This window comes from Haplochromis burtoni, unplaced genomic scaffold, assembly GCF_018398535.1.
Source record: "Haplochromis burtoni strain Fernald_Lab_line unplaced genomic scaffold, NCSU_Asbu1 Contig_56, whole genome shotgun sequence".
NCBI classification, from domain to species: Eukaryota; Metazoa; Chordata; class Actinopteri; order Cichliformes; family Cichlidae; genus Haplochromis; species Haplochromis burtoni.
The window spans coordinates 1,894,771-1,905,153 of record NW_024582417.1 but is presented as its reverse complement, the minus strand read 5'-3'; the positions used below and the strand labels follow the sequence as shown (position 1 = coordinate 1,905,153).

The window sequence follows — 10,383 nt, the reverse complement described above, 5'->3', positions numbered from 1 at the left end:
TAAAAACTACTTCCAAAAACATTCAGCTTTGATATTAATGAGTTTTTTGGGTTCATTGAGAACATGGTTGTTGTTCAATAATACAATTATTCCTCAAAAATACAACTTGCCTAATAATTCTGCACTCCCTGTAGTTTTCCAAAAGGAATTCCAGTTTCCGATTCGTCTGATCTCAGATCAGTTTTCCACTTTGCCTCAGTATGTTTTAGATGAGCTTAGGCCCAGAGAAGACGGCAGAGTTTCTGGATCGTGCTCACATGGCTTCTTCTTTACTTTTGTGGATAGCACGGTGAACTGTGTTAACAGACGGTGATTTCCGTGACAGAATGATTCCTGTTTTAATGCAGTGCTGCCTGTGGGCCCGACTATTACGGGCATCCAGTAATTTTTTGGAATTTGCCCTTGTGCGTGGAGATTTCCCAGATTCTTGAATCTTTTGAAATAATGTACTGTGGACATAGAGGTATTGAAACTCTTAACAGTTGTAGATTAAGGAATATTCTTCTAAATTTGTTCCATCACTTATAGATTGGTGAACCCCATCCTTTTTTCTTTTTCTTTTTTTAGTTCCACTTATTTTTCCAGGCTTTTGTTGCTCCTGTCCCAATGTTTTTGAGACTTGTTGCTACCATCAATTTTAAAATGAGTTCATTTCTTTCATGAAACAGTAAGGTATGCTGCTGTGTGGGTGTCGAATGAGCTGGTAGGTGGATTCTGTTACCAGTTTCCTCTTGTTACAGTCTGTGTGATTAGCTAACCGAGCCTGGAGCAGATTCATGTTCAGTGTAGAAACAAGACTTGTATCATCTTTCAAAGTCACAGACTCTGAATGGAAGTGTTTCTTTATTTGTTAAAGTATTTCTGTTGCAAGTTTTCTGGTTTCTGTTGCAAGTACAAACAGTATGCATTGCCTTTTAAATACAGCATTAGATAACAGTGTGCTGCTGAAGGGAAACTGTAAGGGATCTTTGTCTTGCTCTGTATCTGAAACCTCACTCACAAAGGACCACTGTGGTCGACTTAATGGCTGTGGTTTTGACTGTTAGCCACTGATGGAAAAGCAGGGGAATGCTGTGTTATCCTTTCCTGTGTGTAATTACTTTAAGAGCCTTGCAAGAATACGGCCGCCACACAGGCACGCAGTCCTCGACGGAGCAACAGCAGAAGGGCTGGACTGTTAAATACCTCTTGGCTTGACTGTGACTGTGAGGTATTTACTTTCTGTCCAGAAATATGACCTCAGCAGGGAACAAGCTCAGCCTGGGCTCCATCAGCAGCACCGCAGTCTCAGGCTACAGCCATTCCTCCTTCACACCCATTGCTTCTTCCCATAGGAAGGAAAGGCGGAGTCATACTTGCACAAAGACCGTTCCTCAGGCGTCACCTAGCATGCGTGAAAACGAACTGGAGCCGTTTGTGAGAGAAGGCCACAGTACCCTTTTGAACACCGACGCCTGGACTTCTGCATCCTGCGCGATGCAAAGGAAAAATGATTCACAGCCCTGGAAGCTGTTTCCTCGTGTGATACCTCGTGTGTCATTGAGATGAAAAGAATAAAGATGATTGTTCCACGCTTCACCAAGAAGACGAGAGAGTGTGAGAGAGAGCTGGGAGACTGGTTTTAGTTTAAAAGCCAGAATCTGCTGTTAACGTCAATCACTCTGGGGGAATTAAAGACAGGCCACTTCAAAAAGCTTCCAGCTTCCAGCGAGCAAGAAACCCACAGGGAGGGGTGTCACACAAAGATTGTTCTCTTCAAAAGCGTCTATTTATGGAGATGACAAACTAGATAGAAAACACAGAAGCCCATGAATGCTGTAACACACTTTTTTTTCCCCCCTCTCTTAAAGTGCTTTTTGATCCTCGCAAGATAAGTGAATGCTATAAAAAGCTAATTCTTGTTATGCACGGATTGAGGCTAGATATATTTTCCTTCGATTGCGCGTCAGCCAAATCATTTAAACAAAGGACAGAATTATTAGAGTAAAACAGCTTTTCCAAACAACCCAGTTTTACTGTGGATGCTTAAATCATTTTACTTTGCACATAAGAAAAAAAATAATAATTTCACTTAAAATAAACGAACATTACCAAGGTCAAAATTATTAGCAGTCCTGATGCTAACAGTCAGTTGTGTGTCCTTTTTGCTGGATAACAGCCTGCAGTCGTTAGCTGTAGTTTTCAGCGTGTCTCTCACGCGTCTGCTGAGCAATCCCAGTCCATTCTTCTTTGGGGAATCTCTCCTCCAGATGTGATGGTGTCCTGTCATGGACCTTGGTCTTCAGTTCACTCCACAGATTTTCAGTAGGATTCAAGTCAGGGCTTTGACTTCTGATGTTGATCTTCTGGAGGTCGTCCTTCACCAGGAGTGTGAAGTGTGTTTTGGGTCGTTGCGTTAGAAAACAAAGCGATCACCCAGACCCCGTTTAGCTGCTGACTGCTTGAGTTTTTCTGTCCAAATCTTCACATATCCTCCTTTTTTATTCCTTCCACCTTGATGAGATTCCCAATTCCAGATGCACTGAAGCACTCTCTTAGCATAATACTTGCACCACAGAGTATGGTGTGGGTTGTACACCTCTTCCTTCCATCTCTGTGGCCAGAGAACACTAGTTTTGTCTCATCCATCTAATCTAATCTTTCTCCAGGTTGTCCTTGGCATATTTAAGTCTAGCCTGAATTTGCAAAATAGGCAGCAGACCAAGAAAATTCCTAACAGTCTTTACTTTAAGACTACACTTCCTGATTTGGCTCAGTCATTCACATGTCTTTGCAGTTGTTCTGGGGTCTTTAGACACGTCTCTCGCTAGTTTTCTTTCCCTAGGCTGCTAGGCTTGTTTGGTACTTTGTAGCTCGCTTTGAATTTCTTGATGATGCTTCTCACTCCAGTTTTTGACACTCTGTATACATCTCCTGCTTTGGGAGCATCAGCAATTCTTTTTCCCCAAGTCTAAACTGATTTCTTTTGTTTTTGGCATGATGCTTTCTCCACTGGCAGCTCAAACCCTTGCTGAAGTTTTTATACTGTACTGAAAGAAAACAAGCTCTGACTTTGACTCAGTAAAAAGTTATTTTTTTTCCTCAGGATGCTTTTGTGTGTCTGTTATAGAGTGCAGACAGAACAAATTTATGCTTTATGATAATTCCGTCCTCGTCTATAAACAGGACGAGGCTTATTGGGGAATAATCAGAACGTGTTTGCATATAATTGTTTTCATCTATGGCTCCTCAGGAGACATTCATTTATAGTTGTTCGTGCTAAATCTTAGGCAGCTCATTGTGACGAGATCATCTCACGGAACAGAAAGGCAGAGAAGAAAATCGCTTTATATAACCATTCTCTGCTTACCTATACCAGCTGCCTCCTCACTTCTTACACTTAAGCCTCTTTTCACAAGTAACTTTTTGCCTTTACAGCCATCTGTTTGCTGTCAGATTTGTGTTTCGCCTCGAGGAGGCCCTTTAATGTCACGTTTTTGACTTGAATCATGAATTTTGGGAGAACTAAATGGCTTTCACCTTCTGAAAGCACGAGCTAGTTATGTTATAAAATGATGTAGAAAACATTAAATGGATGATTAATCTGAAAGGCTTTACTTGTAGCAGTGATTATTTTAATGGTGTTGGAGTTACTGGGTTTGTTGATTAATCGCTTGGACAAAGGACAAATGGACGATTTTAAACAAACAGTGTCTCATGATTGTCTCTGGTTTCAGTGGTTCTGCAGGCCTGTGCTCTGGTTCTCTACCCGATCAAGTTCATCGATGGAACGGTCCTGCAGACTTATCACGAGTTCAACTGGGGCTATGGGCTCGGCTGGGGGGCCACCATCTTCATGCTGGGTGGAGGAATCCTCTTCTGCCTGCGGACGGACATATACGAGGATGCAATGTACTGAACTTTGTCAGCCCTCTCTGCTCTGCTGGAAATACTTAAGAGGAGAATACAGACCCTACGTGTCCATTTCCCTTGCTGTGTTATTCTCGCCGTTATTTTTAGATAGGCCAGGGCTGTAGGAGTAGACTGCCCTCCCCCCCTGCACCACACTGCCCCAGCCCTACCGGTATCGGGGGCGAGGTGGTAAAGCTAAAGCGCAGAGAGCTTTCTGGACACGCTCGAGCCACCGACGCTGGACGTTTCCACTGAATCTCTATTGTTAGAGAGGAAAGCAGATTCTCAGCACAGGCCTGGATGTGCAGTGAATATTTAATAGGACTGACTGATCACGTTTCCTTTTATTTTTGTAGCTTTTCATGAGGATAAAAAGCTAGTTGTCAGTTTATTTATGGCATGATTTCCCACTTTATAGGAACAGTGAAAACCTCACTTCCTCTCGTGTGTTAGCCGAAACATATCTAGTAACTGTAAATTACTCAGCTTTGACGTATGCTATTGAGTGTTCATACTTTTGATTTTTTTTCTTTTAATGACACCAGTTTGTCTCAAATGGAAAAATGTAAATGTGTATAAAGTATTTCTACATGAAGAATTCTGAATAAATAATTGTAGTTTTGGGAGCATTTGGAGTGTAAATTGTTGCTTTCAGTATCAAAGGTGACATGCGGACACTCTCTGCTTACACGCTGACCTTTGACTCACTTTTTTTTACCGCCCCTTTTTAGACTGGACAGCAGGGAGACAAAAATGCAAACCACTTTCATTATCGAGAGGACACATTCCTCAAAGGAAAACATCCCAGGCTGTTTAAAGAGGCAGCACCAGCTCAGAGTTCTGATGGGTTTTTTATTTTTATGTTTTTAGTTTTTAAGTCCGTTTAGTTTCAGTTAGTTCCCAGAGCAGATTTTCTTGTTTAGTTTAGTTTTCATTGTTTCAATGTTTTGTTTTTATTAGTTTCTGTGTTTGTTTTAGTCTTTCCGGTGATTATTGAACGGAGGCGATATCTCAGAGCGAACATTCACATTTCTTCTAATATTTAGTTTCTTAATAGCCTTCTTAATGTCTTGTCTGGCAGCTTCTGCAATCAGAATCAGAATTAAGAACCGAATGCACTGCTGTGACAAACACATTTGCTTTTACAAGACGAGCTCTATAAATTCTCTATGGGCTCCTCTTGTTCATGTTTACTGTTTATTTATTCATTCTCATTATTGTTATTTTATTATTACTCACAGTGGCTAAAATAATCATGTCAAAGCTGAAAGGCAGGAAAAACACAAAAGTCAGAAAAAAGAAACTGGGAGAATCAGGAGGAAATCTAATAAAGAAGACAGAGTACTGGATGGTCTCCTTTGTTACTTGTACTCAAAAAAATTGCTAAATTGAACTAATTTAAAAATATATAAATTTTCCATTTAATTGTATCCATTGTAAACTGTTACATGTAATGGAATCTAGTCAAATGAAATGTACTTGATTGGTAGATTAATGGAAATATACTTGGTATAAACTTAATGATTAATTATTTGAATAAATAACCCTTTTTAAAATATATATTTCAGTTGCATTTTTCTCACAATTGCTGCTTTGTGGTTATATAGGGTCACAAATGGGATTTTTCTGAGTGCAAATTCAAGAAAATCAGCACATAGATTAGAGTAAAAACACTTTTTAAAGGCAGCTGACTGTCTCAGTGAACCCATGAATGCCTCATCAGGCAAGATGTCTGCAAGATCACAAAATTCTAGTTTTTATTGTAATTAGTTGAAATGTTTTTTCCACATCTAGTTTGGGTTTTTAGTTTTATTTTAACTATAATAACCTCACACCAGGTTGCATGTATGTAAAGACATTATGTGCTGGTGCAGACATGGGCAGCACTTCCTCCTGTATTTGTATTCATGACATGCATTTTCTATACATTTGCAAGAGACTTTTGCACTGCTCTGTTATTTTACTTATAATAGACAATAATAAGCTTTCAGCTGTGTTTTTGTGCTTAAAACTTTAATATTTTAATCTTTTACATTTTTAATTCGACGTGTCTGACAGTGCACGAGTCATAGATGTTTATTAGTGCTAATGAAAAGCACGTTTAAGAAGTCCTGTTATTTCTCAGGGTGTTTGGGAACAGAAGGTATTGCCACACTTGGAACATCCTGCTGAAGTCTTCGTTTACCCTGCAGATTACAAAATGCAACAGCTGCTAAGGACTCCGGAAAAGTTGATAAATATTTTTTCCACAGCTGCAGAAGCGTGAAAACTCCCCAGCTGTGGACAGCGTGTACACAAGAATCAACAACTCTAAAGGGGAAAGGGTTCAAATCATTGCATTGTGTGAAGCTGAAATTTTACCCCTGTAAGCTGTGACGGGTGGAAGATTTTTCCTCGTCTCATTACCTCCCAGGAATCTTTGAAATATGCTACACAGGTTAAAAGGTGAGGCGTCATGTGTCAGGCTAAAAGAGGACACGCCAAGTTTTACCAAAATATCTGTCAGGTGTGATCCAGTTTTAGTTTAATGTCCCTGATGCATGTAAAACCTTTTTTTTTTTTTCCTCTTTAGTTAAAAAGTAAATTTTAACTAAAGAAAGGTGCTTTGGCTGTAGAGCCAGCAGAGCAAAGAGACTCTTGACACTGAGCAAGTGAAATATTTACTCAGGACACAAAAAAAAAAAAAAAAAAAATTCTATGGTACAAGAATGTTTTTAAGCATTAATGTTAGATATGCACCAACAATATCCCAGCTGTTTCACATAATATGCACGTCTATCTCTTTGGCAGGAGGAGGTTCTGAAATGTTTGCCCACTCGTGTTAGAGGTCTCAAGTTGAAATGCCAGTAGATCTTTATGCTTTGCACTCCACCCACACAGTTGCGGTTCTCGCATAAAACGTTTCTGCAAAGTAAATTGACATTTTCACAAAAAAAGAAACCAAAAATATCAAGAATAAGAGTAAGTGCCAGATACCAAAGTCTCCTCTATATTTGCTGCATTTTCTTGAGGATTATGTTTAACCAGCACCTCAATAGTAATCATCTTGCCCCACCTAGTGGTCATGCCGAACATGTCAGGTGCTGCAGAGTGAGGAGGGTCACATTCAGGCACATTCTGGTGTAATGGTGTAATAGTGAGCTCCCCCCCATTTTCTCTATGTGCTACAAAGCTTTTAAAAATAGCAGTAGATTTTACAGTGTTTTTCCTTAAAAAAAAAAAAAAAAAAAAAAAAAAAGAAAAAGTCCAATAAATGAATAAAGCAAGAAATACCCACATGCAAACGTCCTTTATGAAAGCCATTGGGACATAAATCACTGTTATTTGTGTGAATTTGTTTGCATCTGGCTGCGGAGAGTAGCCTGGCCCCTCGGTGCAGTAACCAGCCAGGCCCTGCACACTTTTACCACGCAGGGACAGATTCCAGTTACTGAGCCTGGGGGACAGATGAAAAATTCACCCCTGGTACCTGTGGAAGAAATTTGTTTTACTGATACGACTGGTTATGCACAGATGTTCTAAAAAGCTGAGAACATTTTAAATCCAAACCTGAAGTTGTCCAGTTTATGTGTTCCTTAACAGTGGAAGTCCTTGTGAACAAGGGTCAGCGCACTAGTAAGTCAGATAAATGGACTGGACTGTAACAGCCGGGCTATACATTACCCTCCTCCAAGTCCTCTGTTAAGACTGGCTCCACCAAAATTACACATTAACCCAAGAGCATTTCTGATCTTTCCTTGTTATCACTGCTGCCCTGCAACTTCTTTGGGTCCCATTGAACCCAGATGCAAAGGACACAGCAGGGTGTTAACGGGGAGCAAAATTCAAGCGTTTTATTGCTTGATGCAAAAGACAAATGCAAAGTCTACAAAGTAACAGCATGTGAAACATGCACAGGGTTGATTGAATAAGACGATACAGTTGGAATCAGCTGAAAACACTTAGGAACAGGTGAAAACAATCACAGCAGCGTGAACAAGACAGGAAATGAAAACAAGAGCAAATGTGAAAAGCAACAAAAAAAAGTAGGATCAGCAAGTAACAAAGAGAAACACCTGCTATCACATAAGAAGACACACAAAAACACAAAAACCAACACTAAACATGATTACACAATCTGGTGCAGACAAGCCAACAGAACACCAGGACTATAGTAAATAAATAAACAGTCACTGTGGATGGGGGCAAACTTTAACAATTGCTCAAGTATCTGAAAACCATCTGTTATGTCATTTGTAGTTGTGCACTGAAAGTGTGGACATGTACACAAAATTACACAAAAATAAAGACATGTTTCATATGGACACACTTTAATATATTTTCCTCTACCGGTATTAATTCTCTCATTAAGACTGTGACTGTGCAAGAAGTCCGAACTTTACCACCAAGCTAAGTAAGTAAACAACAGAGACACAGCTATCCATGGGAAGCAGCCAGCTGCCTACCTGACCTTGTGGATGTCACTGAATGTTGGATCAAACACTGAAAGCTGCGGTCAGCCCGGAGCCAGATGGTTATTTTCCCAACAAGAAAGCAAATATCTTGCAGCTGAAGCTCTCTGTTTAATTGCGTTTCTGCTATAGACTCATTCGTTTTGGGGTTCTATAATATACACATATAAGCTTCAAGAAAATGGTGTAATCATTTAAACAGAGCGTGTTAAGATGTTTGACATGTTTTTCAACACAACTCCAGTCTTTCTCAGGCAAATCTGCACGAGTGTATAGCAAGAAACATGCCATGCTCACGTAATCTTAACAGAGTTTAATTCAGCTATTTGTTTACAATCAGTCTATCCACGTTTCACAGGAGAGTCAGCTGAGAAACATCCAAAAAGACTTATTTTATTTATGAAATGCATATGCTACAGATTATCTGGGCAGTAGAGGGCAACAAGAGCTGATGATCCATCAGACCATAAAGCATATACAGTACTCTTGAACGCATGAGGGAGCTGGGTGAACTTCATAAGAGATTATTTCATAATGGGTTTTGGTGTTGAGCCACATGCTACAGACACAGTACAAAGACCATTTTCATGTGATAAATAACGAGGGAGACAGAGATGAATAAAGATCAAGACATTGATACATCAAATCAAACCGCTTCCCAACACCAGTTAATGAGCTGTAAGAGAAATAATAAATAAAATCACTGAGATTAGCATATGACAGATTATCAACGTGAACCACTAAAGCAAACACAAACAAATCAGACACCCATGTGGGAGCTGAGGGAGTATTACACTGACTAGCCACGCTTCCACTCTGCACTCCACATTTAGAAAAGTCAGGGAAAAAGGCTAAGAAGAGTCGAAAAGGCAGGCTGCATTTAACAAGGCATTTGTTTCTTTTAAGGTCAAAAGGCACAGACTTTAATCCTTTAGCCTGTCTTTACAGGTAAAGCACAACAGGCTTATTCTCCTTTATCAGCTGAGGACTGTAAAGATCAGCAGAAAGGCAGCTTTCATGCAGGTATATGAGTTAGTTCATGTACGGGGATTGGCAGACAAATGTGTGGAACTTGCACTGGATTTATTCGTACACAACTCCTCAACTTTTACAGTCAGGGAAAAAAATATTTGAACCGCTGCTGATTTTGTACATTTGCCCACTAACAAAGAAATGATCAGTCTATAACTTCAATGGTAGATTTATCTGAACAGCGAGAGACAGGACAAACAAAGAAATCCAGAAAAATGCATTTTTAAAAAGTTATAAATTTACATTTTCATGAAGAAAATAAGTATTTGATCCCTTTTGCAAAACGTGTTTTAGTACTTGGTGGCAAAACACACACACACACACACACTAGGATCTGGAGACTGGCTTGGCCACTCCAAGACCGTAATGTGCCTCTTGTTGAGCCAATCTTTTGGCTTAGCTGTGCGTTTTGGATCACTGTCATGCTCACGACTCATTTTCAATGCTCATCCATCCTCCTTTTGATGTGGTGCAGTTGTCCTGTCTTCTTGGCAGAAAAACACCCCCAAAGCATAATGTCTCCACCTCCATGTTGACGGTGTTCTTGGAATTACAGGCAGCATTCCTCCTACTCCAAACACGGCAAGTTGAGTTGATGCCAAATAGCTCAATTTTGATCTTGTCTGACAACACTTTCATCCTGTCTACCTCTGAATCATTGACATGTTCAGTGGCAAACTTCAAACGGGCCTGTACATGTGCGTTTGTGAGCAGAGTGACCTCGCAGGCACTGCAGGATTTCACGGGGTAGTGTGTTACTAACTGTTTTCTTGATGACTATGGTCCCAGCTGCCTTGAGAACATTGACAAGTTCCTCCTGAGTAGTTCTGGGCTGGTTCCTCAGCATTGTAATTATCACTGAAACACCACAAGGTGAGATCTTGCGTGGAGCTCCAGACCGAGGGAGATTGGCAGTTATTTTATGGTTCTTTTGTGAATTATTGCACCAATTGTTGTCACCTTCTCACCCAGCTGCGTGGCAATGGTCCTGTAGCCCATTCCAGCCTCG

General features: G+C 40.2%; 1 protein-coding gene across 1 annotated transcript in view; it reads left to right on the top strand.

Moving 5' to 3' along the window:
- LOC102314639 (transmembrane protein 47) overlaps window positions 1–5,447 on the top strand; it is an 11,091-nt gene extending 5,644 nt beyond the window's left edge. The window contains exon 3 of the mRNA XM_005922193.3: window positions 3,717–5,447. Within this exon, the coding sequence (XP_005922255.1) occupies window positions 3,717–3,898 (182 nt within the window). The 3' untranslated portion in view covers window positions 3,899–5,447. The remainder of the gene's footprint in view (window positions 1–3,716) is intronic.
- Window positions 5,448–10,383: the final 4,936 nt, after the last annotated feature.